Source organism: Debaryomyces hansenii, assembly GCF_000006445.2.
Source record: "Debaryomyces hansenii CBS767 chromosome A complete sequence".
Classification (NCBI taxonomy): domain Eukaryota; kingdom Fungi; phylum Ascomycota; class Pichiomycetes; order Serinales; family Debaryomycetaceae; genus Debaryomyces; species Debaryomyces hansenii.
In genome coordinates this window covers 677,683-705,127 of record NC_006043.2, presented here as the reverse complement: position 1 = coordinate 705,127, position 27,445 = coordinate 677,683, and the positions used below count along the sequence as shown (strand labels likewise).

General features: G+C 37.9%; 19 protein-coding genes across 19 annotated transcripts; 7 read left to right on the top strand and 12 right to left on the bottom strand. All coding sequences in view use genetic code 12, as the record gives it.

Annotated features, from left to right (window-relative positions):
- Window positions 1-88: 88 nt before the first annotated feature.
- DEHA2A08624g (DEHA2A08624p) lies at window positions 89-2,581 on the top strand (the record flags this gene model as incomplete). The annotated part of the gene is made up of 1 exon (XM_002769964.1): window positions 89-2,581. The coding sequence occupies one exon, from the start codon at window positions 89-91 to the stop codon at window positions 2,579-2,581; it is 2,493 nt and encodes an 830-aa protein (XP_002770010.1).
- A 112-nt stretch (window positions 2,582-2,693) lies between these two features.
- DEHA2A08602g (DEHA2A08602p) lies at window positions 2,694-4,943 on the bottom strand (the record flags this gene model as incomplete). The annotated part of the gene is made up of 1 exon (XM_456702.1): window positions 2,694-4,943. The coding sequence occupies one exon, from the start codon at window positions 4,941-4,943 to the stop codon at window positions 2,694-2,696; it is 2,250 nt and encodes a 749-aa protein (XP_456702.2).
- A 207-nt stretch (window positions 4,944-5,150) lies between these two features.
- On the bottom strand, window positions 5,151-6,566 carry DEHA2A08580g (DEHA2A08580p; the record flags this gene model as incomplete). Its single annotated transcript, XM_456701.1, has 1 exon — window positions 5,151-6,566. One exon carries the CDS (start codon window positions 6,564-6,566, stop codon window positions 5,151-5,153), a length of 1,416 nt encoding a protein of 471 aa, XP_456701.2.
- A 280-nt stretch (window positions 6,567-6,846) lies between these two features.
- On the bottom strand, window positions 6,847-8,148 carry DEHA2A08558g (DEHA2A08558p; the record flags this gene model as incomplete). The annotated part of the gene is made up of 1 exon (XM_456700.1): window positions 6,847-8,148. One exon carries the CDS (start codon window positions 8,146-8,148, stop codon window positions 6,847-6,849), a length of 1,302 nt encoding a protein of 433 aa, XP_456700.2.
- Window positions 8,149-8,649: 501 nt separating this feature from the next.
- Window positions 8,650-9,171, bottom strand: DEHA2A08536g (DEHA2A08536p; the record flags this gene model as incomplete). Its single annotated transcript, XM_456699.1, has 1 exon — window positions 8,650-9,171. One exon carries the CDS (start codon window positions 9,169-9,171, stop codon window positions 8,650-8,652), a length of 522 nt encoding a protein of 173 aa, XP_456699.1.
- A 478-nt stretch (window positions 9,172-9,649) lies between these two features.
- Window positions 9,650-10,150, bottom strand: DEHA2A08514g (DEHA2A08514p; the record flags this gene model as incomplete). Its single annotated transcript, XM_456698.1, has 1 exon — window positions 9,650-10,150. The coding sequence occupies one exon, from the start codon at window positions 10,148-10,150 to the stop codon at window positions 9,650-9,652; it is 501 nt and encodes a 166-aa protein (XP_456698.1).
- Window positions 10,151-10,445: 295 nt separating this feature from the next.
- On the bottom strand, window positions 10,446-12,935 carry DEHA2A08492g (DEHA2A08492p; the record flags this gene model as incomplete). Its single annotated transcript, XM_456697.1, has 1 exon — window positions 10,446-12,935. The coding sequence occupies one exon, from the start codon at window positions 12,933-12,935 to the stop codon at window positions 10,446-10,448; it is 2,490 nt and encodes an 829-aa protein (XP_456697.2).
- Window positions 12,936-13,259: 324 nt separating this feature from the next.
- On the top strand, window positions 13,260-13,406 carry DEHA2A08470g (DEHA2A08470p; the record flags this gene model as incomplete). The annotated part of the gene is made up of 1 exon (XM_002769963.1): window positions 13,260-13,406. One exon carries the CDS (start codon window positions 13,260-13,262, stop codon window positions 13,404-13,406), a length of 147 nt encoding a protein of 48 aa, XP_002770009.1.
- Window positions 13,407-13,928: 522 nt separating this feature from the next.
- Window positions 13,929-14,987, top strand: DEHA2A08448g (DEHA2A08448p; the record flags this gene model as incomplete). Its single annotated transcript, XM_456696.1, has 1 exon — window positions 13,929-14,987. One exon carries the CDS (start codon window positions 13,929-13,931, stop codon window positions 14,985-14,987), a length of 1,059 nt encoding a protein of 352 aa, XP_456696.2.
- A 95-nt stretch (window positions 14,988-15,082) lies between these two features.
- DEHA2A08426g (DEHA2A08426p) lies at window positions 15,083-15,253 on the bottom strand (the record flags this gene model as incomplete). Its single annotated transcript, XM_456695.1, has 1 exon — window positions 15,083-15,253. One exon carries the CDS (start codon window positions 15,251-15,253, stop codon window positions 15,083-15,085), a length of 171 nt encoding a protein of 56 aa, XP_456695.1.
- A 155-nt stretch (window positions 15,254-15,408) lies between these two features.
- On the bottom strand, window positions 15,409-16,239 carry DEHA2A08404g (DEHA2A08404p; the record flags this gene model as incomplete). Its single annotated transcript, XM_456694.1, has 1 exon — window positions 15,409-16,239. The coding sequence occupies one exon, from the start codon at window positions 16,237-16,239 to the stop codon at window positions 15,409-15,411; it is 831 nt and encodes a 276-aa protein (XP_456694.2).
- Window positions 16,240-17,378: 1,139 nt separating this feature from the next.
- On the bottom strand, window positions 17,379-18,725 carry DEHA2A08382g (DEHA2A08382p; the record flags this gene model as incomplete). Its single annotated transcript, XM_456693.1, has 1 exon — window positions 17,379-18,725. One exon carries the CDS (start codon window positions 18,723-18,725, stop codon window positions 17,379-17,381), a length of 1,347 nt encoding a protein of 448 aa, XP_456693.2.
- An 830-nt stretch (window positions 18,726-19,555) lies between these two features.
- Window positions 19,556-19,816, top strand: DEHA2A08360g (DEHA2A08360p; the record flags this gene model as incomplete). The annotated part of the gene is made up of 1 exon (XM_456692.1): window positions 19,556-19,816. The coding sequence occupies one exon, from the start codon at window positions 19,556-19,558 to the stop codon at window positions 19,814-19,816; it is 261 nt and encodes an 86-aa protein (XP_456692.2).
- Window positions 19,817-20,522: 706 nt separating this feature from the next.
- DEHA2A08338g (DEHA2A08338p) lies at window positions 20,523-20,891 on the top strand (the record flags this gene model as incomplete). The annotated part of the gene is made up of 1 exon (XM_456691.1): window positions 20,523-20,891. The coding sequence occupies one exon, from the start codon at window positions 20,523-20,525 to the stop codon at window positions 20,889-20,891; it is 369 nt and encodes a 122-aa protein (XP_456691.1).
- Window positions 20,892-21,572: 681 nt separating this feature from the next.
- DEHA2A08316g (DEHA2A08316p) lies at window positions 21,573-22,604 on the top strand (the record flags this gene model as incomplete). Its single annotated transcript, XM_456690.1, has 1 exon — window positions 21,573-22,604. One exon carries the CDS (start codon window positions 21,573-21,575, stop codon window positions 22,602-22,604), a length of 1,032 nt encoding a protein of 343 aa, XP_456690.2.
- Window positions 22,605-23,222: 618 nt separating this feature from the next.
- DEHA2A08294g (DEHA2A08294p) lies at window positions 23,223-24,257 on the top strand (the record flags this gene model as incomplete). Its single annotated transcript, XM_456689.2, has 1 exon — window positions 23,223-24,257. One exon carries the CDS (start codon window positions 23,223-23,225, stop codon window positions 24,255-24,257), a length of 1,035 nt encoding a protein of 344 aa, XP_456689.2.
- A 69-nt stretch (window positions 24,258-24,326) lies between these two features.
- Window positions 24,327-25,877, bottom strand: DEHA2A08272g (DEHA2A08272p; the record flags this gene model as incomplete). The annotated part of the gene is made up of 1 exon (XM_002769962.1): window positions 24,327-25,877. One exon carries the CDS (start codon window positions 25,875-25,877, stop codon window positions 24,327-24,329), a length of 1,551 nt encoding a protein of 516 aa, XP_002770008.1.
- A 147-nt stretch (window positions 25,878-26,024) lies between these two features.
- DEHA2A08250g (DEHA2A08250p) lies at window positions 26,025-26,195 on the bottom strand (the record flags this gene model as incomplete). The annotated part of the gene is made up of 1 exon (XM_002769961.1): window positions 26,025-26,195. One exon carries the CDS (start codon window positions 26,193-26,195, stop codon window positions 26,025-26,027), a length of 171 nt encoding a protein of 56 aa, XP_002770007.1.
- Window positions 26,196-26,588: 393 nt separating this feature from the next.
- DEHA2A08228g (DEHA2A08228p) lies at window positions 26,589-27,419 on the bottom strand (the record flags this gene model as incomplete). Its single annotated transcript, XM_456687.1, has 1 exon — window positions 26,589-27,419. One exon carries the CDS (start codon window positions 27,417-27,419, stop codon window positions 26,589-26,591), a length of 831 nt encoding a protein of 276 aa, XP_456687.1.
- Window positions 27,420-27,445: the final 26 nt, after the last annotated feature.

Sequence of the window (27,445 nt, the reverse complement as noted above, 5' to 3'; positions counted from 1 at the left end):
GGGGGACAGACGAGAAGCGGCCCAGTTGCCCCATTGTGGGATGTCGAGACCCGACCGAAAATGGCAGAATTGACATATATTTTTCAGTATGCCCTATGTGGGAAAGGGCTTACTTCACTCACGAAGACAGACATTAATTGGTTGTGAAGACGAAATTGGCGCTACAACGATGACCAACGCACACTCAAGTAGTGAAGACGCAGGCGAAGCATTGTTGCAGAGCAATGGGCAGGCAAATCTCAGTGATAAGGTTAATATGGACTTGAATGATGATAACGGGAATAAAGCATCCCGGGGAAGAAAAGCAAGTGCCAGTGGGGATAGTTTTGTTAGAAACAAAGAAATGGACGAATTCGAACACAGACAGAGGCAATGGTACAGGATGGTTATCTTTGATTTGGTGTTGTGGATGTTTTCGGTGGTATGTGATTGCTTTTTCAGGGAGATACGTCCAAGAGGGGCGTTCAGGCTTCCTCGCCAGGGACCGGTGATTTTCGTGGCTGCTCCACATGCTAACCAGTTTGTGGATCCAATTATCTTGATGGGACAGGTTAGAAAAGAGGCACAACGGAGGGTGTCGTTTTTAATCGCTGCCAAGTCGTATAAGCAGCGGATTATTGGGTTTTTGTCTCGATGCCAATTTTCGATTCCAGTAATACGGGCTCAGGACAATTTGAAGAAAGCTACAGGTAAAATTTTTATTGATGTGGAACTGGATCCCTGCCGTGTGACAGGGAAGAACACCAAGTTTTTGCTGGAGTGTGCTGTCCGGGGTATGTTGGCTTTGCCTCAGTCGTTGGGGGCTTCTGAAATCCTGGAGATTATCTCAGACACTGAGTTAGTTATCAGAAAGGAGTTCAAACGCACTGACCAGATCACCACCTTGCTTAAAAACGGTACTTCTTTCAAGCTGGCAGATAGAATCGACCAGAAAAAAGTGTATCAAATTGTGTTTAGACATTTATCTTTGGGTAACTGTATCGGTATTTTTCCAGAGGGTGGGTCGCATGATAGGACTGACTTGTTACCTCTTAAGGCTGGTGTTGCAATCATGGCTCTAGGTGCTATGGAGTATAATCCAGATTGTAATGTGAAAATTGTCCCATGTGGTATGAACTATTTTAACGCTCACAAATTCAGATCAAGAGCTGTAATCGAATTCGGTCATCCTATTGACATCCCTAAGGAGCTCGTCAAGAAGTATCTGAACCCTGAAACAAATCGTGAATCAGTTAAGGAACTATTAGATCTTATCACCACTGGGTTGAAAGCAGTAACGGTGACTTGTGAAGATTATGAAACTTTAATGGTTGTTCAAGCGGCTAGAAGATTATATGCTGGTAATTTTGTTCAATTCTTGCCATTACCATTGGTTGTTGAAATGAACAGAAGATTAGTATTAGGTTATCAGACATTTAGGAACGAAGAGCAGATCAAAAACTTAAAGGAGAAGATTATCATTTACAACAATCAGTTGAAACAGTTATATTTGCCAGATCATCATGTTGAAGCATGCGATGAGTCTCATAAATTGAGAGTTTTACCGATTTTACTCTTCAGAATTGTCAAATTGTTTTTATTGATGTTATTAGCCTTACCTGGTGCAACATTGTTTTCTCCTGTTTTCATATGTACAAAGTGGTATTCCACGAGGAAGGCAAAGACAGCATTAGCTAATTCTACTGTGAAAATCAAAGCTAACGACGTAGTTGCTACTTGGAAAATATTGATAAGTATGGGTATCGCTCCTTTAGTCTATAGCTTTTACGCATCAATCGGTACGTGGTATTGTCATAGGTACAAAAAATTTGAAGATTGGAATGTTAGTTTATTTTTTGTCTGGTTCATATTATACATGCTTGGGGTGATAGTTACTTATTCGGCGTTGCTAACTGGTGAACAAGGTATGGATATCTTCAAATCTATTCGTCCTTTATATTTGTCAATTACATCGGGATCTTCTATTAAAGATTTAAAGAAGTTAAGGAATGAATTGTCTGAAGAAATTACTTACGTAGTTAATCATTTTGGTCCTGATTTGTTTCCAAACGATTTTAACTTATTGAAGTTGAAGGAGCATTTGAAAATTTCTGATAACGTGGACTACGTTGATAGTGACGAAGAAGAAGAAAGGAAGACTCAAGAAGTGAGGAAGAGAAGAATGAAAAATCGTAAGGCTGCAAGAAGAAAGCAAGCTCTGGACGATTCAATTAGCGGATTATCATTAGATGAGAAGAATTCTTCTTCGGTATCCGATGGCATTTCTTTGATGAATTCAGATAATTCATTAACTAATATTCCAATGTTTTCTGATTATCATTTGCATATGAATGCTAAGAATCCAGATATAAAAATTGAACAACAGTCTGTTGTTCATCTGTCGGCATCGATAGCAGATGATTTCAACTACAAAGTGCATAATTCGCCTGCTGGCAAGCCAAGTGTATCCAGATACGATTCAAATTCTCACATTGAATTGAATTTTGGTAATCTCAAAGAAGAACAGCCATCTAAATCAAAGTTGAGCGACAAAATCAAGTATAAGATTAGGGAAAGTAGAGATAAAGCAGCAGGTAACTGAGTGTATATAAATTTTTATTATCACTAGCATTAATTTGATTTGAACTGTAATTTACTAATTTGCTTAACTCATTTGTATGTACACGAATTATATATAGTTAATATTTATTTCTTTAGTTTAAATTGGCTTGACGTTCGTAGAATTCGGAGACTTCAGTAGAACTAGTAGCATCTTCTGTCCCCTTGTCGTCTCTAATTCGTAAAAACCTAGGAAATCTCAATGATATACCTTTACCATACTGTTGATGAGCAGCTTTGTATATTGGACTTAAGGATAGATCAGCTGTCAAAACTTCAAATATTGTTGTTGGTTCGAACCAAACATCTGGTACTGCGTTTGAATTTGTCGTATCATACACATAGTATGGCTTAGGTCTTTGTATTTCTGTAGGCTTTAATCTTGCATGAATGGATACCAAGTCTTCATCTGAAAAACCTGTACCTATTTTACAAGTTGTCTCATACTCACCACTATCTTGATTATAGGAAGCCAATAAAAATCCACCATACGAGCCTGTTCTTTTACCTTTACCAATGTATGCACCTATAACTACTAAATCTAATGAATCACCAACCCCCGCTAAATAATCTTTTTTCAATTTTAACCAATTTCTCGATCTCTTAGATGGTTCATAGTATGAATCAGTGCCGTTCATCATCTTAACCATCAATCCTTCACACGAGTCCTTTACTGATTGATCCAAAAAGTGCTGTAATTCATCCAAATTTGTAGTATTTTTAAATGTTGCAAATTGAAACTTTCCTTCAATTGGTCGTAAATTTTCAAACATAACCTTACGTCTTTCAGCTAATGATGTTGTAATCAAAGGTTTATCATTATAATACAAAAGATCAAATGCGAATAGACAAATATGAACTTTAATATCTTTTTCTTCCACGTCTTTACGCTTTCTAGTCGATAATACTTGGAACGGTAAAATTTTATTGGTTTCCCTATCCCATGCCACGGCTTCACAATCTAACACCATCGAATGCTTACCCGAGATCTCTTGTGTTTTGAGAAAATCTTTGATAATAGAAATCAAATCTGGATATCTTTGAGACATATCTTCTGAATTTCTAGAATAAATCCTAACCTCGCCCGTTGGTAATAAATGAACTTGGGCTCTCTCGCCATCATATTTATATTCACAAGTAAATTCTTCACCTTGAAACCTATCTAATATTTCACTGACAGATTTCGTTGGCTTAGCTAACATCGGCTTCAACGGAATACCAGGAGTTAATATACAATAATCCAATAAGTTGAATATACCATGTTCATAGGCATTGCTAATAATAATTTCATAATTAGGAATCCGTGAAAACGCTTCACGAATTATGTCTTCAGCTTGGGCTAATTTCTCGGGGGAGATTTTCTTATTACTTTTATTTTCATAGTTGACAAAGGCTTGAGCTAAACCAATAAGTACTGTTTTTTCGGCTAATCCTATTCTCAATTTACCTTCCAATGACCTAATTAAGAACTTGGCTTCGTTGCTTTTCATTTCGCATGCAGTTAACATCTTGTTAATGGTTGAAATTTTTTTGGATTGTGAGTCTTTACCAGTAGATTTTGCAATCTTTGTTAAGTTTTCAAAAACAGTTACTATATCTAATCTCGTAGGCTTGAACATAGTAGGTTGTCCAGATCTTGATTTCTGTGCAACAATTCCTAGATCACCCACCTCTTGATAATCTTTCTTAATCTTGCTTGGGGGCCTCCCGTAACACTCACTTATTGCCTTTATAAGTAAAGTCTCACCTAAACCTAATTCAAGATCTGGCTCATAGTCTGGTCCTAATCTATTGATACATAAATAAATGATTTTGACTAACTTGTCTGAAGTTGCATGCTCCAATATTTGGTAATAGAATTGTGAAATAAATGCAGTTATCTTTAATCTTGATGATTCTTGTTCAATTTTTTCAAACAACTCAGTTAATTCGGAATAATGAATCTTCGACGATGCTTCAGTACATGTGTGTTTTTCTTGTTCTTTTTCTGACAATTTTATTAACTTGGAAGCATCACTTAATTCTTGTGCCTTCGTATCTTCTTCACTTACTTCACTTGGATCAGAGTCTACAGCCTCAGTAGCTTCAACTTTAAGTTTCTTTTCGACATTTTCTGGTATAGTAGATGAAGCCTTTCGCTTTATTTCTGAAATTGAAGGCTTGTCCAGTTCAGAAATATCTGCCTTGTCAACGCTAGGTTTGGTCTTCGGTAAGTTTCCTGATGCAGAGAAAAATCGAGCTAAACTTTGTTGTTGTGGCATTAAGAATATTGGTTTTAAGATACAATACTTGAACGATAGTTTGGTTGGTCTAGTTAATTGATTTATGCAATGCCTCAATACCATGAACTGTTGATTATCTCTTCATTCGGTGTATTATCGTTCTAAATGTCAAAATAATTCAACGCGTATAGATATTCGCGTGCAACAAAAAATATCTACATGAACTTTAGTATTTCTAATTTCTAAATGATATTACAAACCTATACTTACAAATACTTAAGCAGCATAATTAAAAGATATTCCTCTAAACAAACCTTTTTTCAAAAATGATTAGATAGTTGCGTCCCAAATCCCTTGAGGTCCTCTTTCTTCATATCCATCGGCATCCAAAAATAATTCACCACCTTGGTTCGAATTCCCACCAAATATTTGTTTGGCGTATATTTCGGCACCCAAAAAGTAGACATCCTCCCATGAACCACCTTTTTCTTTTGGTTGTTTCCACTCAGGAAAGTAATCTGGGTGTTTTGCAGTCCTAATAGCTGTTGGAACTTGGGATAATATGAAATTCGATTCACCGTTTGACTCATTAAGCTCCTCTGCCTGTTGGTATGCAACTATAGCCGAATTGATAGCCGTTGTGTCATCGTTTGCAGTTGATTCACCTGGTGACCTAACAAGGTAATCAGTAGTGAGCTTAATTAACAATGCTTGCTTTAACCCCGGAATCTTGAAGGTGGATCCAACAAAGATTAAATTATCGTAACACTCTTGTCTCTTCTCTAAATCAGGTATTAATAATAGAGATTCGTATATGGCCTCTGCTATCAGGTTGACTAATTTTGAAGCTCCTTGAAATCTTTCTTTACCCACGTATATCTTTTCGTTCGTATCTGGATCCAAAAAGAAGTTCTTTTCAAGCTCACTATTTGACTTTTCGTCTTGCTTCTTTTCTTCACCTTCATTCGCTCCAGGGTCGCTTTTAGGCAAATTGCCATTTTGCTCAGTAACTATTTTGGCCACGTCAAAGTCTTCTTCCTCTTCATTATTCTCACCAATCGTGTTTAGATCAGCAACAGAGTAGAATGAGGAATCGTGATCATTAACTGCTTCAAAAATTCCTGATGTTTTTAAGGCATCAATTTGTTTATTACTTAAATTAGGCAACAACTTTTGTACTTCTTCATTTATAGTTTTACCCCCAACTCCGTTCAAATATGTTCCCGCGTACTTAATACTTTGATATCCAATAACCGGCATTATTTGACATGACTCGTGTCCCACATTCACGACACACGAACTGGCGGACGAACCCATACCAAAGTTGCACGCAATTGACAAGTCTATAATATTAAATGCCGTGAACTCTAAAGATTCAATCACGTATTTTGTCACGTACTCAATGTTAGATCTTGACCACGCCAAAGATGGTGCTATGAGTAGTAACGGAATTTGATTAATAGTAACAACTGGGTTGTTAGTGATAACACTTTGCAATATGATCTTTAATAAATAGTTGAACGCATCTAAATCGATAATCTTGCTTTCTTTGATCGGATGTACTTCGATCAATTCTTCACCTTCATTCTTTTTCGATTTGTATTCTCTAGTATTAGGATCTTGATAAACTACAGATGGAATTTTATATTGAGGTGGAGATAATGGATCCTGTAAACCAAACGAAAATATAGTATATTGTGACCCAGGATGGACAACTAGGAAACTAGATTCCCTGAATAATGGCATTGCTTACTGTCTTTAATCTACCGCTGGTATTCGTTTAGTTGTTTATCCATATTTTCAGTTTTGAAGACAGCGATTGAATGGCCACACACGACTTCTGTAATTTTTCAAATTAGTACCGTATTATTTATTCATATATGACTTTGTTAGTATATACGTATATAGGCTATATAGAAAATGAAAACAAGAATGATTTGTACATAAGCATGGGCATAAGATCGTGAAAACAGGACAAAAGCTGTCAAAATTGCTGTTTATAGTAGTTGGTTTGAGTGACTTGAGTTTAGTCCCCATCATTACCATGAACATTTGCTAGGAACTTGTTGTAGTTAGCTCTTGTTCCCAAAACAGATTGTTTGCTCATGACACTGTTCAGTCTGTTGATGTTGTTAATTGGGGGCAACGGATCGGGCATATTCCCAAAATCATCCTCACTGCTTATCAACTTGACTTCGTTAATGAAAGGCAATTCTTCTGGATCGTCATGATGAGAATAATGTTGCCTGATTGGTGAGTGGCGTGAGCTTGAAGAATCAATCAGCTCCACACTAGGAATGGATTGGTTTGTTTTAGTTTTGGTCAATTCTAGTGAATTATTAGAGGGCCTTCTCAGTTTACCTAATGAAAATATTGAGCCCTTTTTTGGTTGGTTCTGGTAACCTTTAGGATCAGATGTGTGGAACCTATTAAGCTTAGGAGGAGAAGAATGCTCACCGGCTACCAATTCTGGAGTACTTTGGAACCTTGAATCTTGTTTAGATGGTGTAGATTTGAATGGTGTAACAGACGTTAATGGTACCCTCGCACTTTTGACTGGAGATGCTGATCTTCTTCTTGGTACAGCATTAGGAATGGCAAATTCACTAGAGTTTTTACGGCTGTAGTTTTCAGACTGCTCGTGCATACTACCGCTATGCATGTCATGCTCTATGTCTTTTTCTTCCTCTTCCTCGTCAATCTCAGTTTCTAAAAAGGTGTCTTTGATACCATTCACAAATGCCCCCATTGTTTCCGAGTCCTGGAGTTTAACTACGCCGGAGTACCAAGTAATGCCTCCAATTAAAATTACCCAAAATAGACCTAGTTTTACCACATTGAAGATCATGGATGTATAATGACTTATCAATGGCGACGAACTGACAAACACTAAAGTTACCATACACCCTGCAACAAAACTTGGTACATGTATTCCCGTGATCTTTTCAAATGCCTCGGTGCTGATTTTGATGTTTGGAACTTTGAGTCTAACAGGAGGAGTTGAAGCATTTGTATTCCTTCTTTTGATTGGTTTTCTTTTTGGGGTAACTGGGTAGTCGGTAGATACATATTCAGTATCTTTTGGGCATACCAGAACGGTTTCCGGTGTGGGTGATACGTTGCTTGGCTCTTCAGTAGATGAATTCAGCACTTGATAGGTACAACCAATCAATTCGTTTAAGTGATCCTCAGCAGCATTTTTGCTATCGCGATCCTTCCCAAATACTCCGCCATCAGTTGGAATCTTTTTCAATCTAAAAACTCCGTCTGTATCTTGCTTGTACACTATCTTTTTCTTTCCAGTAGTAGAAGTAGTTATCGTAGCCATACTCGATTAGTAGCAGTATATATGAAGATTATGTATGAAAAACGGTGTTGATATAGGAATGTTGGTTTTCTAAGTCCTCCACTTTCACTAGTCAGCGATATATTTAAATGTGTTAGTCAATGAAAAAGTATGATCAATAAATCGCTTGTCTTGTCTTGTTCTAGCGAAAGAAGATAATATATAGTGGAAGTATTGAATTAAATTAAATCATGTATTGAAGGATAACTTAAAACCACAACACCATCAGCCATAAACCAAGAGAGAGACTATGAACAATAGGACCGAGATATTGGATTGAAATCGGATATTAGTCAATGGCTGGGTCTGATTAGATCATATCTGCCTGCGAAGTATAAAAGATTACTGGTGTTTATATATTGCCTAAATAGGAAAGCTTATTAAAAAGTACCTAATTAGGTCCAATTACATATTTAGTCCTTTATTAATTATAATACAATATATAACATACGTAATGAAAGAGAATACATTGTCACACGATGTTCATATATGTCCTCTTATTCGTCTGGCCAATTGGATATCTCTTTGCATGATCGTAACTCTCTTCGCATGTATAGCACAGAGATTTGTATCTTCCAACAAATGAACCAAATAGGCTTCTGACGCCTCTTGTAACGCCAATACCGCATTTGACTGCCACCGTATACCGTAGGAGGCCCCTATGTAGTTTTCAGCTATTTCTCTGACCAACCTTGAAAATGGTAGTTTACTGATTAAAAAATCAGTAGATTTCTGGAATTGACGAATTTCCCGTATAGCATTTGTACCGGGTTTGTATCTTCTCTTTCTCTTTGTACTGGTAGCTTTTGCGGTAGGAGGATCCCCCGGCTGGTTTTGATATATTCCTGTTTCTCGTTGTCTATTAACTGACGATTGTCTTGAATGGTTGGCAGAGCTTTGGCCAACTCTCCCTCTTCGGATTTGCTCTTCTCTTTCTCTTTGTCGTCTCAAGGCATTAGAGGACGGTAAATTTCTATTACTCGAAGATGTCGATATTCTAGCCATCTCACTATTCACTGCGTGTCACCCTATTTCAGTTTGGATACTAATTTGTTTTGACGCGTTAAATATATAGTACGCTGTAACACACAGTCAAGTTACTCTGTTCAATTGATATTCGAACCTTTACTCGGTTTAATGTAGTATATGTACAAACAAGAATAGAATACTCGTTTGGTCTGTACAATTTTAGCCAGCCATCTATGTTAAGTTGCATGCAGGAACAATGCTGGAACCTAGTCTTAATTGTATTTAATGATATTAGGTAGAGTTAATCTATTTACAAAAGGTATAGAAAGAATGGATATTGAGGAGCTATTATCGATAATTCCTGTTTCATTATGTGAAATTTTTAATACATGATTTTGGTAAGAACTCGGTATACACCATTTGGGGATGTCGTGCCATGGTACTAGACTTGTAGAACAGAGGCTAGGAGAGTCGTATACAATGTAGTTGGTGATAGTATCTTAGTATATGAGGTCTATTTCTCTGCTGGTGTAGTTTCATCAAAATCGTATTTACCATCTAGGATGTCATTCAAACTATCTTGGAGAAAAGCACTTTCCTCGTCCATTGGTAATTTTGCCAATTCTTTCTGTTTCTCGTATCCACCCATCAAAGACTTCATTTTCCAACCGAACTCTTGAAAGTTCGACACATCTATGATCCAACAAGTTCCAAATATAACCATGGATGAAACACTGCCGCATAGTAAGGTACCAGTTCCAACTGCTACGGCAGCATCTGATGTAAAATTATAACTTAATGGTGGTGCATGATTCCCCTGAAACAAGCTTGGGACATATTGTCTTGTAATAGTAGATTTATATGCTAATCTGGATGTAAAAATGGTTATAGCTGCTGATCCCATAAAGAGCATCATTTGTCTTTTACGACGATTTCTGTACTCTTCACTGGCCGAAGCCAATTTGAAGTCATACTTGGTTAATAGCTTATTAAATTGTGATGGTTCTGCAGACATTCCGACGGTTCTTCCCTATTAATGCTAGACAATTATATTGTTCCCTAATTAATATGAACTTTAATATTAATTAATTTCATTCGCACTTTCTACAAGCAAATAAAATTTTCTTCGTATATAATAAACACATTGATAAATAATACATTCTTAAAAACAAATAGGTACTTAAAAAAAAGAATTAACTTTCTAAGTAAATGAATACGAAATAGTAAATGAAACAACAAAAAATTAAAATGATAAAAAGCAATGGAACAAAGTATTAAACAATTAATTAGGTAACTCGATTACCTTCATATTAAATTTCTTCTTTGAAGACCCCACCCTGATTCTTACTAGAAGAAAGATCATCAATATCTACACCGCTTCCTTCAGATTCCTTCTTGGCTAACTTCTCGTCCTTTTGGTCAGCAACTTTCGAGCTGTCCTTTGATGAGTCCTTGGCTACACTCGTTGACTCCTTCTTTGAAGTGTCTTTAGATGAGGATGCTTTAGTGTTCTTGGTTGCATCCTTAGCGGTGTCCTTGGTGGACTTGGTCTTGTCATCTATTTTGGTCGACTTTGATTCCGCTTTCTTAGTTGATGCAGGTGGTTCTTGTAGGGAACCAGAGAAGTACTTTGTGAATCTCTTGAAACCACTGGCTTTTTTTGGTGATTCATTAGCAACTTGATTAGAAGCAGGTTTAGCCTTTGTTGGTGACTTTGCATTAGAGGCCTTTGGTTGGGGTTTCTTCGATTCCTTGGTGGCAGTACCGGCTGTTGACTTACTCTTTTTCTCCGTGTCTTTGGCCTTAGTTTCTGACTTAGATTTACCTGGAACGACGGCACCAGTTTCTAATTCCTTGTCATCTACTAACGGAATTTCTTTCACACCAGAAACTCCCACAGACTTAGACTTTGATGGTTGCGGAGTTTCAGCTTCATCTTCTTCATCATCCTCATATTTAGGCTCATCAAATAATGAGCCAGTGTCCCTTAATTTATTTTCATCAATATCCTTTTGTAAATGTTCTGGTAATTCTTTATTGATTTCTTTCTCATTCTTAACTCTTTCATCAAGTTTGGATTCGATTTCTTTTCTCTGGGATACTTTATCTTCTAAATGCTTACTCTTGGTTGCGTCTAAATCGCTTATCTTGGAGTCTAATTCATTGTGGGAATCTTCTGCTTGTTTCAACTCATCAATGGAGGTTTGACGTAAGTTATCGGTTTCCTTTGAGGTTTCTTCGTACTTTTGAGTCGCCAATTCTAACTCCATGGTGTATTCCTCAATTTCAATTTTAACCTTTTCTAAGTTATTGGTCAATTCTGCCAATTTGGAGTCGTATTCCTTATTCAAAGCCTTCAGCTTCTCAACTTCTTCGGTAATTTCATTCTTGGAGTTGACGATTGTTTCTAATTTCGTATTTTCCTCTTCCAATTCGTCTAAAGTTGGTTTCAAAATATCATCCTTTTCAGCTTGCAATTCCTTCAATTCCTTACTACGATTGTCGTTTAATTCCTTCTCTTCAGCATCTATACGGTCTTGGTTCTCTTGTTTCTCGGCTAACAAGCTTTCCTTTTCTTCGGCATATTTCAATTCTAAAGCCTTTAATTCACCAACCTTACCTTCAACTTCTTCATTTCTGGAGGCTTGGTAATCAACATACTTACTGTCTTCATCCTTCTTTCTCTCTTCATTAGCAGTGACTCTTACGTTCTTTTCCTTCTCAATGTCCTTTCTTTCTCTTTCTTTACGGGCTTGTTCTTCTTGCTTGGACTTTTGGTGAAGACCAACTAATTTGGCATGCTTCGTCTTGGTTTGTTCATCAGCTTCTCTTTGAGCAACAGCTTTGCTTTCAATATCAGACAACACTGGACCAACCACCAACGCAGCCTTGGCATCTAAGTCAGTAAGTGACATGGTTAAACCTCCTCCCAAGTCAACCATACCGGCTTTGTTGTTCTTCATTCTTTCATCACTGTTCTTTTGCGCAATGGCCAATGCACCGGCATACTCCTTGGCTTGTTCCCTGAAATCTTTGCTAGTGGAAGAATTGAGCGACTTTAAACGGTCTTGTGCCTTGCTGTTGGCTGCTACCAACAAATTACCATAAGCAACATCGGTCGATTTGAACGACTTGGACCTGACCTGCGATGCAGCACCGCTCGAGGTGGAACCACCGTGTTTCAACGAAGCTGTTGCTCCGCTGGCAGCCAAATCTTCCTCTTCTTGGTCCAAGAACTCAGCGGGACGATGGTGGCCGGCTAATCCCGATCTATAGTCCAAGTCTGGGTTGAATCTCGAGTTCAACGACTTGTTCGAATTGTGCGTGGCAACCTGGTTAATCTTAGCGATGTTGAGCGCCGCAGCACTACCTTTAGCTGCCAATCCGTGTCTATAGTCCTTGACTGGGTCTAATCTCGTGCTCATCGTCCCAGTCGAATTTTTGGTAGCAACCTTGTAAATAGACCCTCCGTTCACAACTCCTGTGACTCCCGTATAGCCGCTGCCCACACTTTTCATCGTGGCCGTTCTGGCTTCGTCGTCTCGAGTCCAAAGACTGGACTCATCCCTCTTGGCCAGGAGCGCTGCTGTGTGTGCATCCTGTGCAATTGTACGTTCATACGATGGTTTGACCGTCAAATCAGACGAAGCAGCCAATAAAGCGGCCGTATCTGAAGCATTGGTGTTCACTCCGACCGATACGTTGCTAGGGGACTGGTAGACGCCTTGTCTTAACCTTTGTTGATAAAGGGCGGTTTGTGATAATGGTTTCCCATTGACTTGATAAACTGATTGCGACATACTCTCGTGTTATCAATTATTATCCCTATCACTTTTTGAATGTTGATTATACAATTTTCAACCGAAGGGAAATATATGGAAATTATATGTGAATTTTGCTAATAAATTGCTGAGAGAACATAGATGAAATGACCCTTTTGGAATTTTGGTGAGAATTCCAATATGACTGCATATAATGAGGTTTACTTCGGTCGTCCCGTTTAGGCAATTCCACATCACAATAGAGGCTTCTATTACGTAATAGAAGCTTTTCGCGTGCGTTGGGCGGGTAATCGTTTCGAGTGGTATGACGTAGGTGATGTCGGGGACAGCCGCTCTGGTGAGATGTATTCTGGTGCACCCTGTAGTACAATGTGTGGTACAATCGGAGGTACAATCTTTGATGCGTTTCACAGAGTTTGTCGAACAATAGTTTTCGGTGATGCTTTGTTTTATAATATGAGAATGAATCTGTATATAGTAACTATATGAAAATAAGCGTACAGTACAGTCTAACTATATAATTTATGACTATAGGTTTTACAGTAAGAAGTATATGGTTTGTGTATGTATCCTAAATCCATGGTGAATGAAACCATGGGGAATATAGAATATGGTAAATGTCGCGGGAAGTATCATAATAGAGTGAGATGGTTGTTGCAGAGAACATTAATGCGCCTATATGAATGCATGTCGCTGGCACTACATGAAACGTGCAGTTCGACGTAAACTTATAGATCGAAGGGTGATGGTATTTGCAACGTTACAGACCACGCCAAGTCTAAATACGGTTAAACAGCCGCCAACATTGGGTCCTTAAAATTCTGTCCATGCTACTCTGCGAAATTGAGATACGTGGATAGTTCTTATATTTAGTGATGCGGAGTTCCTTATATCGTTAGGCTATAAGAATTTCACATGGTAATGGAGCTAATCCGAACCGAGAGCAATTATTGAATCACATAAAAACCATCAATTCTGTCACCCATCTGTCAAATCTTTAAGCTATCCAAGATGTCAAAAACCGAATTCGATACAAAGAGCCCGGTTCTCGTGACTGGTGCCACAGGCTACGTCGCTGGATGGATTGTTAAAAAATTATTGGAAGCAGGAGTTACAGTACACGCGGCTGTTAGAGACCCTTCCAACCACGATAAACTCAATCACCTTGAAGAGTTGAAGAACAGCACAAATGGTGATTTAAAATTTTTTGCCGCCGACTTGTTGAAAGAAGGTTCATATGCAGAAGGTATGGCTGGCTGCAAAGTAGTGTTTCACACTGCTTCTCCCTTCACGTCGAAAATCACTGATCCTCAGAAGGATCTCGTTGACCCTGCCAAGTTAGGGACCAGAAATGTGTTGGAAACCGCAAACAAGACAGAATCGGTGTCTAGAGTTGTGTTGACCAGCAGTTGTGCAGCAATTTATGGAGACAATAAAGACCTTGTTTCCCTCCCAAATGGTACTTTGGATGAAAGCGTTTGGAACAATAGCTCTTCTTTGAGCCATAACGCTTATTCTTATTCTAAAACTGTAGCAGAAAAAGAGGCGTGGAGTATCTGTGAGAATCAAAGTAAGTGGGACCTTGTTGTTCTTAACCCCAGCCTTGTTTTTGGGCCAGGATTAAATTCAAATGCTACGTCAGAAAGTTTCAGTATCATGAAGTCGTTCGGTAATGGTCTGATGAACAGAGGTACACCAGATATTGGTATTGGGATCATTGATGTCAGAGATTTGGCTGACGCTCATTTGAGGGCTGCTTTCATCAAAAATGCTCATGGTCGTTATATTATTTCTGCCCACAATACCTCTTTCTTGGAGATTGGAAAACTGTTATCACCAGAATATGATTCATATCCAATTCCTAAAAGCGCAGCCCCAAAGTTCTTGATTTGGCTAGTAGGTCCATTTGTCGATAAGAACTTAACAAGAAGGTATATTCGCGATAACGTCAACTATAAATGGAAGGCTGATAATTCAAAGTCTATAAAGGAGTTAGAAATTAGATATAGACCTCTTAAGGATACTGTTTCTGATTTTTTCCAGCTGATTATCGATGCTAAGCAAATTTAATGTAGACATTCTACTATTAAACAGTTAGAACTGTGAATGATGGCTGTCAACAGAAATATTTACATAAAGGGCCCAATATGACCGGGTTGAAAATTTCAAGTCGAAACAAGGTAATTCATCCAGGTGAATAATTGGAACACTAGCATTAGTAACAAGGTATGCTTTTGAAATGAACTTCCAACTTCTGTTAAAATTTCACCTTGCGCTTTAACAACACTTCGCTTGAAAGTGAACGCGAATGAAAGAGAGCCCTTCTTGTAACCCATTAAAGAGGTATATGAATAAATATAATTGTCTCCTATATTTTTAACTTAATTATATATTATAATTGAACTTTGACTAATTAACTGGCTTGTCACAATTAGCCCTTTCCTTTTGAAACTTAACGCACTTGAACTAAAAAACACTACCTTAGCGGCTCTCAATGAGTGATGAACCGATATATATCTTCATTCACCAATTTCTTGTGGGTGCTGCACAAGCCGTGGGGTGCGCCTGCGTAAACTTTTTCTTTTGCTTGTGGTAAGAATTTTATCGCTGCCTTGCTGGATGAAATGGGAGGTACAATCTGATCATTATCACCATAAAGAACCAACGTAGGTATATTCATGTTTCTCAAATCTTCACGCTGGTCTGTTTCTGAGAACGCAGCCACACAATCATACAATGCCTTTATTGATCCTTGCATCCCTTGCATCCAAAAGCTATCAATAAACCCTGTCGAGGCTTCTGACTCATCACGGTCCAAACCATAGAAGGTGAAAGCTAAATCTTTAAAGAATTTAGATCGGTCCTTCAGGACGTTATCTCTTATATCATGAAATACCTCAATGGGTGTACCCACAAGATTCTCTTCTGATTTCACCATGAGAGGTGGAACAGCGCTAATCAAAACACATTTCAGTACTTTCCCAATACCATGACGACCTATATATCTAGCTACCTCTCCACCGCCAGTAGAGTGACCAACGTGAATTGCATTTTTCAAGCCCAAATGATCAACTAGCTCGGCTAGGTCATCAGCATATTGATCCATCGTATGGCCTTCCCATGGTTGAGAAGATCTTCCGTGGCCTCTTCGGTCATGAGCGATCACCCTGAACCCCTTGAGAGCCAAAAACATCATCTGGTCTTCGAACGCATCTGACGTTAACGGCCAGCCATGGCTGAATACTATGGGATCTCCAGTACCCCAATCCTTGTAGAAGAGTTCTGTACCATCAGAGAGCTTAAGTTTTGCACTACCAGTCATAATTGTTGTAAAAGAGGATGGGGTTTAGTATGACATTTCCCAAGTTTGCTCTCCTATACGGGGTGAGTGTAAGGATCTGGTGTGTTATATCCGCTAGTCGCGTTATCAGATCTTTGATCGCCTAATCAAATCCGCTTATAGCGCTAAATCAGTTATTTAAATCCGTTCTTACGGACTAATATAGTATTACAATTACTAATAATATGTCAGGTTCTAAGGACTTACAATGCCTTATGGCAATCCGGATATTCCTAATCTAAATTAAAACATGATATGGTTATTGTGAGGGATGATGCATATTTTATTAGCCCAATGGGTTGACAACATATCTTTCCTGAATCCATTAGTTCATAGCGAGCAACCGAATTCGATAAAGAACCTGGATATGGGATACGCCAACTTGAGTTTCCACTGAGTTGTATTTGGTTAAATATTGGGTTTATAAAAGTCTTACAATAGCACAGGAAGGGGCAGGTTTAAGTTTTGATGTGTTCGTAGAACAAATTGGTTATGGTGTGAATAATTTTAAAAAGGAAGATATCATGTCTGTTCAGCTTCATGATAGAATGAACAAGCATGGTAGTTTCTCTGATACCCCCACAACCCGACCCTTAGCTAATGGAAAAGATCTTCAATCAATGGCTTAGCTGAAATGGTGATATCTTCAGTTTCAGAGTTTTTATCTTGACTCTATCTGGGATAAGATCAAAGATTGTTCCGTGACAAGTATTACCAGTCCGTTTACAGTTAGCGAATGAGAGTTCAAAAATAACAATTGAGAAAGGAAATGGAAGAAAAGTGGTATTTAGTAATAACAAAAGAACGATTTGTAGGATCATCTTCTCTTAATTTTAGTTTTAATTGTAGGCTAATTCAAGATGATAAACTGAAAATATAGATGCAAAAAAATACTTGTTAACACGTTATTGATTTCAAGAGAGAATATAGGGTATATTGAATAATTACCCGAAAAATGGCATAATGTGAAGTGTAGACGAAAGCGGTTAAACGATGGGGACCATTGTAAATACGAGAATTAAAAATGTATGTCAGAATATGTCGCAATGTCGTATTTTATATATGCATTTCGCCATATGGCTACATCAATCAATGAATACAGTAACAAAATATTTATTAAATCAATCAGAGTGTTTCTTTCTACCGCCTCTATTGTGTAAATTAGGGTTGCCATAGATTATGGTCGTTGTTCCATTGGTGTTGACTTTGTAGTGAGTCTTCAAGTGTTGTGCGAGATTGTCACTTCTGCTGAACTTCTTCTCGCAGTACTTGCAGTGGAACGGACGTATGTTGGAATGCACCGACCTTATATGTCTCTTAAGATGCTCGGATCGTTTGAATTGTTTAGCGCAATCAGGGCATGGGAATGGCTTGTCCTGTTCGTCTTCGTCATTGGAAAAGCTGCGGTTGTCGTTCAGTGGTTCTTTGATGGTGTCGGGGTTGGGTCTATTATGGACTGTGCCCACGGGCTCGGGGTTATTGGCGGAGGAAGCAGCCGGTGTATCCTGTTTGGTCATTGACTTGGCGTAGTCGTGGTTGTACGACTTTCTTCTCTTCTTTTTCTGAACCCTGGCTTCGTCGTCAAACGAATTGTGCTGGTTGTAGCTCGACGGTGTCACCAATTGAATCGAATTCCGCCTCTTGTAGTAGTTGGACTTGATAATGCCCGTTGGATTTACCATAATTTCCTCAGCCCCTCCCAATTCCTCGTCGTCGTCGTTCATTTTCGAGTTGACGTTTTGTAACGTATCGTTGATCCAGTACAGAATGGCGTTGAAGCACTCGTTATTCATTATGAAGTCAAACTTCTTCGATGCGGTAATATCTGATCCCATTGATATCGAGTGTGATTTCGCCTTGGGGTATGATGCCCGTTGCGTGCCGTCAAACAATGTTGATAGCGATGGAGACGATGAAGATGGCAATATGTATCCTCTGGCACTTGTGCCTTCGGTCTCGTCTGTGCGTTTGTCCGTGGGAGCCGATGCTGCTGACGCAGATGCCGCCCCAATGTCTATATCTTCGCTGAACAATTGTCTTGGGTTGATTGTCTTCTCTTCTTCTGGATTTTCTCGTATGACGCTGTAGAGGTTGTATTCGGGCGAAGGTGATTTCGACGACTGCGTCGACGACATCGACTTCAAAGATAATAGGTTCAATTGGTCAATGGGCAAGCTGAACGACAGTCTTGATACCGGATGCAGCTTGGGTGGTGATGACAACTCAGGCGTCGTATTAGTGGTCGAATACGTCGTCTGGCCCACCGGCATGTTCGCCAACGATGACCTCGACGATATATTACTAGCCAATTCCTCAAATACACCCATGTTTTCCTCTCCCATAACCTCTGAGCCTATCAAATCATACTCATTCTGGCGCAAGAACACCTCGTCATTTATATTAAGCTCCCCCGGTTGACTCGCTGGTATTCCAAACTCACCCGTCATTATTGCTGCGTTCACGGGCATAATTATCGATTTTTCTATTTCTCAATATTTTGCTAATATTGTATTGCTGATCAATGATGCCGAACGCTTAATGATAGATAATATGACTCTAATTTACCGCCCAAATTTCCTTTATTGTTTTGTATATTGGTGAAAGCTGCTACTATGTGTCTTTCGAAGGTATATAGCCTATGTTGTCTTAACTAATGATGGCAAATGATTATCTCTGGAAACTAAGAAAAAAGACTTAATCAATTTATTAATCACAGTGTGGTGGTTACTAATTATTCGCTATAGTGAGTGGAGTGGTTAATGATAGCGGTTACGCAGCCCGTGAATTACTGATTCTATTATTGTTCCTGGTACTATACTCCGAATTCGAGACGGCTACAACCTGGTCTACAATTCATGTGTATGCCCCGCGGGCATACGACTCGTCATACATGGCATTTTTGGTAGGTGATAGTAGTGGTGTTGGTAATAGAATAATAAGGTGGATGGTATGCTTCGGATCCTGATATGCTGGATAGATATCCGAATCAGTGCGCATAGATAACGATAACAATAACATTACATATTGAATATTCGTAGCAGAATCTGCTGGGCTCGAGAGAGGAAAGTGACGTAAAGCCGGGAAGGGAGGTGAGGGAGAGTAAGTGAGGAAAGGGCGACATATAATGAGACGCTGAATATGTTATAGAAGATCAATAAGATGGTGAAACCAAGACTAGGCTTGGCCCGATGTCCGAAATAGCAATTTAGGTAACCGGTAGGTGTATCAGTGTTACCCGGATAATCTCTCTATCAGAACTTGGGATTGGGGTGTTTTAGGATAGGAATCGGGCTTAAGAATGGTTACCGTGAAAAACGGTGGTTTGGGGCACAATTGCTGGTTTAGTACACTGAGAGGCGAAACAAGGGCAGAACACTGGTTCAACATACGGCAGGAGTCAGAGGAAGGCATTTGGAGTTCTGGGCGAGTCGGGGAAGAGAAAAAGGAATGGTGGTACTGTGCAGGATGCTTAATTTCGGTGGCATCAGGCTATTTTGCAACTAAACAAATGGTTGTTGGGAGCGGGAGAAGAGTTGAAATGTTCATAATTTTAAAGTGATAGGTGGTGGGTGAGTTATATATGATGGCGTAAGGGTCAATTTTGCAGAAACATGCGTAGAAGTGTCCGTAGAAGTGCATTTGTACGTAAAGTCGCGTAGCAATGGATTAAAAACATGGAAATAATTATGCCGCCGCTTGATGAATAATTTACTGTGAATTGATTGATATGTGGTTAATACAGCATTTAGATTACATAGGACACTGAATAGAAATAGGCATATTTGAAATCGCGACATTTTTCATAATTATCACGACATTGTACCACTGATATGGCACTTATGCAGTTAACTGTTTCTGGATTTTTAACGACCGAAACAGGCAATATTGAGTGGATGCGAACTGAGTCTAATTTTAGCGCTTAGCTTCGTAGTGAATAAAGGTATTATGTTAGGAGTGAATGTGAAAAATGTATCTACTTCAACTATACATGCAATAATTCGGAGAGAAAAGTTAAGATCATTGATGGAAAGATTTGCTCAGGGGTTATGGCTTTGAGTACAAACAGAGTATACTACAATATGAGATATATAAAGCAGTATAAATCATAAACTTGATAAAAAGAGTTGAAGATCATCAAAATATCCAGTTATAATATTAGTCTGTTCCACCAGGATGACTGCACCATTTAAGAAGTAGATTGCAACGAAAGTGGAGTGCAAAAAATGGTTCATTGAGTGACAATAGTCAGTCAAAACCTTGTTTAAATGAAAGACAAAGCCATTCAGGAGAAGAAGTTGATACTTTTTGTAAATTTGGAGCATTTATTGAATATATGGTTCTGTTTTATGGGTCGGATGATCCTACAAACCCTCAGAGTTTTTCCTTCAAAAAAAAAAGGCAATTTTAGCTATTGCAATTATGTCTACTTGTATCACCAGTATTTTCGATTCTGCCACGCTCTCGGATGCAGTACTGGTGATTCTGGAAGAGGATCATGTAGGTTTGGAGGCAATAACTTTACATCATTATCTGTTTTAGGCTACGCATCCGGCCCAGTATTATGGGGTCCACTTTCAGACGTTAGAAGGAAAGTATTCCTTAGTTTATCAAGTTTCTTCTATTTGCGAATATGAAAGACAATTACAATATTCAGGCTAATGAGCAGAAATCATCGTGCAAGAATTCGCTAAAAAAGTTTAGACGTATATTACCTTCAGCAGATAGTATGCCTCAATAGTTTTTGATATTATCTTTCTATCCTTATCCAACTACTCTAGAGTTATAGAGCCTATATTTCTTACTGCAAAGTCTGTTACTGAAGTTGATATAGCTTGACCTCCTTATGAAATGTTGAATTTTTAAATACGAATCGCATGATAACAGTGCAACTAATCAACCATATCAATGAATTGCATCTCGGATGTTACAATAGTCTTACCTCGGCGACGCTCTTCTCTTCCTCACGTTAATATCTTCATCTAGACTGTTTCTATGCCATTTCTAAAACAATTTAGCTCCTATTTTTCTATGCACTATTTGCACGTCAGAAATTATTTTGCAATTATTATTACTGGTGACACTTTATCAAAGTATATAATTATGTATTATATACTAGTATTCAATTTTATATAATATTGTCACACATTGAGGCTATTCGGCCCCGATTGAAATATTAACTGGTTCTTAGTAAATATACGATCTACGATCTATTCAGGGGCTATATTGTCACGCGGCTGAATTAATTGATATAAATATTGCAAATATGCTACTTTTTTTGGCTAAAGATAAATGCCACTCTCAACACGTAAATCAATATGTCTCTTCCTCCTTATGAGTCATCGAAAGGTAATGAAGGTTATCTAGATGATGTCAAAAAGTCTGGGCCCCCAGATGATGTCAAAAGTTCTGGTCTTCCGGCATATGACCTAGAATATGGATTGCCAGAAGGTCCTAACTTTATTCGAAGAGAATTTATTTTTTGCAATATGCATTGGACCACAGATACACTCGCATTCACTTCTAGTGATTCAGTTACTAAATACAAGTCGTTCAAGAAGGTTCCAGCGGATTCTGATAATTTTAAGCATGTACTGAATCTACAGCAACAAGGTATAGGGATGCCTTTGATGGAAGCAGTATTCAGTTGGACGCATAGCTTTGGAAATGGTAAATTTGCTACCATATATAAATATTTGCCTCCGCTGCCAGGATCGGGTAGGTTATTTGATAAGAAACGTGATAGATATAAGTTCTGCAGTGTTCGTAAAAAGGCTGGTCCTCATTATTCGCGATACACATTTACGATTCTGCCTAAACCTGAAAACCCATCAGAGACGTTCGAATTTTCGATTTTCTTCCATAGTAAATTGCCTATTGCAGACGTTACTAAATGTGAAAACAGTGATCAGAGATACAGATGGGTGCATTCTGAATATCATGCCCTTATGCTGAACTTTACCTATTCTTTGTATGCTTTAGATGAGCATCAAACTTCCATGATCGACAATATAGATGCCGGGAGCCAGAAATTGGACAAAAAAAATCCTTTGGTATACAGTTCTCTTGGTCAATTGTTTAAATTTGAATCGACAACGATTAAAGATGAATATTTATCTCTGGTGAAATCCGGTGAATTAATCCATTTGAAGGAAAAAATTATGATCACCTCATATCAAGAAACTGCTAAACTTTTATTACATATTGAGAGAAACTCACATTCTACAGACCTTGAAAGTGTTAACTCTGTGGAATTACACGAATTAATCAATATGTGTATGTCTTTTGTTATAAAAAGACGTGAAGAACTTAGAATAGAATCTGCAATAGCAACCGTAAGCAGTGCTTAATCGAATACAATTTGGTTTTAGTTATAATACAAGTGACATAAAATATACTGATTTTGTACTTCTCCTCCCGAACTTGTAACAGACTGATTTCCTATGAGCTTCCAATCAGCGCTCTTAAAGTATACCAGACTCTTCTCGCTTTCTTTTACCTTACATATTTCTTACATATACTATTACTATCAGAATGGCTGCAACAGAGAACTAATATTGGAGCCGTCAGCGACTCTACAATCAATATCAATATACTTATGAGTGAAAAGTAAAGCTTTATTTGTTTTATTTAATGTATCATAAGACATTGACAAGTCCGTCAAACGATAATTGGTACCAGGGAATACGTCATTGAAATATCTGCACCGCAGTTTTCTGTTTCTTCTATACGTTATGGGCTCATAAAAATTTTGCAATTATTAATCAAAATGACACTTCATTCGGGCTTGATGATATCATTTAGGCTATGTGTAGTCGATTCGAATAGTTACGAGTGACCAACGTAAGATCTCTCAGGAAATATACGAAGCTACTGTACAAGGATTCCGACATATGTCACGCGTCTGCATTGACATAAATATTCAAACATTTTGTCTTTAAAGAACTATTCCAACCCCCTAGATCAAGATGTCTCTCCCTCCATATGAAGCATCGATAGGCAATGAAGGTTATCCAGATGACGTAAAAAAGTTTGGTCCCTCAGATGATGTCAAAAGTCCTGATCCCCCAGCATATAACCAAGAAATTGGATTGCCAGAGAATCCCAACCTTATTCAAAGAGGAATTATATTCTGCAATATGAACATGACTACAGATGTATTAACATTTACTTCTGAAGATGCAGTTGCTAAATACAAGTCATTCAAGAAGGTTCCAGCGGATTCTGATAATTTTAAGCATGTGTTGGATCTACAGCAACAAGGTATCGGGATGCCGTTGATGGAAGCACAATTCACGATAATGCCTAGCTTTGGAAATGGTAAGTTTGTTACCATATATAAATTCATTGCTCCGCCACCAGGCTCAGGTAGATTGTTTGATAAGAAAATTGATAAATATAAGTTCTGCAGTGTTCGTAAAAAGATTGGCCCGCATTACTCCAGATATACGTTCAAAATTCTGCCCAACGCTGATAATCCGTCAGAAACGTTCGAATTTTCGACTTTCTTTCATAATAAATTGCCAATTGCAGATGTTACTAAATATGGCGGCAGTGATAAGAGATATAGGTGGGTACATTCGGAATATCACCCGATTTTGCTGAATTTCACTTATTCTTTGTATTCTTTAGATGAGCATCAAACTTCCATGATCGACAATATGGATGCCCAGAGCCAGAAGTTGGACAAGAAGAATCCTTTGGTAAATAATTCGTTTGGTCAATTATTCAAGTTCCCCTCAAGAAGGATCAAAGAGAACTATTTATCGCTGGTGAAATTCGGTGAATTAATCCATTTGAAAGAAAAATTCATAATTTCTTCATTTCAAGAAACTGCTAAACTTTTACTACATATTGAAAGAAGTACACAACCTATAAATCTTGAAAGCACTAATTCTGTGAGTGTTCACGAACTAATCATTATATGTATGTCATATGTTTTTAAAAGACGTGAAGAAATTAGAATCGAAAGAAGAAGAGCAGCGAGAAGGAGTGGTGGCTAAATTAAACTTATGCATTTACATTGGTTTTAGTTATACATGCGATTGTGATATATAATAATTTTCCATCTCTTAACAAACTGGTAATTTCCAGCCGTATTGTTCACAAATTTCAACCCAATCAATACAGATATTACCATCTGGATTTCTACGCCAGCTTTCTTCAACGATATCCCAAACTCTTCTCACATTTCCTGCCTTATACTTATCATAGATTTTAGTAAATTTCGTCCTAATATAATTTCTGTCCGAGTGGTTGCAACATGATATACCACATATTAAAAGCAGCATTGATAGCGAGGCCGTCATAGGGGATTCTACTAAAGTACTAATATAAGCAAATGAAGTCAATAGTAACATTTGAACTTCACTGGATGAAGGTTGAGTTTGTTTTATGTAGAGTAGCAAATACATTTGACAGGTGAGTCGGTATAATTCAAATAATGTTAAATGTAAGTCCAATTCCTCTTTGTTATTCATTATCAGTGCTATTTGTTTTTCATTAGGGCGTGCAAGCTGAACCTTGTTTAGCAACTCATCATATCGAGTACTCACAATATTATAATGTTCAATTCGTTGTTGCATAAGGCCGTCAATTTCAGAAGAGTTAGAGTCTTCAAGAGATAAGTGTAGAATACTGGCCTTGAGTTTTTTTCGTTCTTCTTTTAGTTCAACGTAGGAATTCATAATTTCACCTAGTATTAAATATATGGGCTGAATGCATCCTTGGTAAGGATCAATACCATAATCACCTATGTCAAGTAAATTATAATTTTTGAATAAGTTATTATAATTCTTCATAGAGCAAGAAGTTCCACTTGAAAGAGTAACTGAAGACATAATATCATGAAATTGAAAACTTGCAATTAACCATTTCACATTATTAGAATAGTTAAAATCTTTTAGGAATTTTGCCAACCCTCCATATGACCTGAGTAATTCTGTGCATGCATTAAAATGCTTGTACCACTTAGATACATCACCAGAACATATCTCGATACCTATTGCTATTAAATAATAGCAAACGGCTACGTAATATCCATGCTTATTCAATTTAGAATTGGCCAAATGCCTTTCATGTATTAATATAGTCGCTTGCGACATATGATAGTTGACCAATTCACTAGATGCCCCCTCTGAAAACACCCCTCCCCATGCTGCCAAAGCATGCATTATAGACTCTTCAGTCATAGCAACAGACACAAAAGTTTTCAAAAAATAGTTGGAAGATTCTGGACTTATACATAAAATCTTCGCCACCTTGTTTTCAAAGTATTCCAAAAGACGCAACCCTGGCTCATCTAAATACAAACTGAATGTGGATGAAGGTGAAAGTAATATATTCGAAAATTCAGAAAAGTCAATATCATTCGTTTCATTATATGACATTACACTGCTGGGGATATCTTCTATTTCGCCTAGCTGCATTGGACTTAATTCTCCAGGTGACCCCAATACTGCTTTGAAGAAAGGTGACAAATTCGTATCTGTCTGTATCGGAAAGTTCGTGGTGTCCACAGCATCTATTATCTTACCTTTCTTTGCTTCATTTATATTATTGGTCATGTTATCAACTTCAGGAGCTTTCATACCAGTGAGTTTGTTCGTCTTCTTGGCTTTCATGTCATTGGTTACTGATTTATATTTCTTAATCAACCAGGTACATTCCTCATCCCTTGACTTACACGATCCACATATAGGATGTACTTCATCGCATTTTTTTCTTGGATAGTTAGTAAATCTTTAATAGCTCTAGTATCAAATATGTACTTACTTTCTTCGGCGGCAGCATATGCATCCAGTTTTTGATCTAACTCTGGATCCACTAACAATATTCTTCATTTGAATTTGCCGGTGTTTCACCCGATTCTCATCTTCCGTGGGATCTATTTTTATATTATTTAATTCACTAAACGAACTTGCATCTAGCGTGGAAAACATTCTAACAATTTGAACAAACTTTAGATCATCAACAGACCTAATCTTGGAATTACGTTAAATACACAAATATGTTATATCTCAGCACTCAGAATAATTATATGACTATACTAATATGATTCTCAACTTACCTCATTCTATTTTTTAGTCTATGAATGCTATAGTGAAAAAGAATAGTAGTAACAAAGAGATAAGTTATTCAGCTCAATTTTTTTTAGGTAGTGAGATCGAGCACAAGGAAACACAGTATGGAAATTCTCGTCTACGTGGGTCGCTTTTAATGATAATTGGGGTTCATAAATATTATATATATATATAATATATATATTGAGCAATCTCAGATCTATATATCTCCACTGATAAGATGTGGACTGGTACATGGCATAAGATATTTATTCAGACCGGTGGTGCACCACGTACTGAATTTACGACAATTCTTTCATGAATTCCGATATATTCCATTAATCTGGCTTTTTTTTCTGAAACTAGACGAGTGGTGCCTAGATGATAAAAGCTTAAATACTGATCAGTTAATATTCCATTCATTCTATTAATTTGATCAAGCGACGTTAATGGTTCGAGACCACAATCAGTAGGGTGTTGTCCACGATCATTACAAATAGGAAGGTAAGCATTTGGGGAGTCCGTGTTATCTCCAGATGCCAATAGCTTATTCTTTGACCGGTTCCGTTCACTCCTAACGAGTCTTTTCAATTCACTGAATTCTCGGTCCATACCCCTGAATTTTCGGTCCATACCCCTGAATTCTCGGTCCATCCGATTTGTTTGTGCGTTCAAGTCCCTTCTTATTAATGAATACATTTGGTTAAGAGCAGGATTTCCAAAATCAAAGGTGGCGTTGTCTGCGTCCTGTGGTTGTCCATTTTCATCAAGGAAAAGATACTGATTAATATGGTCAACATTCTCTCTCACTTCAATTGTAGAATCCCTTAACCTTTGATGGTGTAGATTAGTCCCGATTTTGTTCTCCGCAGCCTGCTGCTTCAACTTTGTTAAGTATATTTCTCCTTGACGTTGTTCTTCCCCAGGCGCATTATTGAGTTTCAACCGTGAGAGATAAACATTTGCCTCTTCGACATTTGATTCATTAATACCATTATTCTCTTGGTTCGTATCAATGTTGATAGTGGGAACCTCTAGATTAACAGAATTTCCTGGAGCGAGTAAAACAATATCCTGGTTTTTTTGATTCAATAAGTCATCCATATTTACGATACTAAAAAGTATAAATT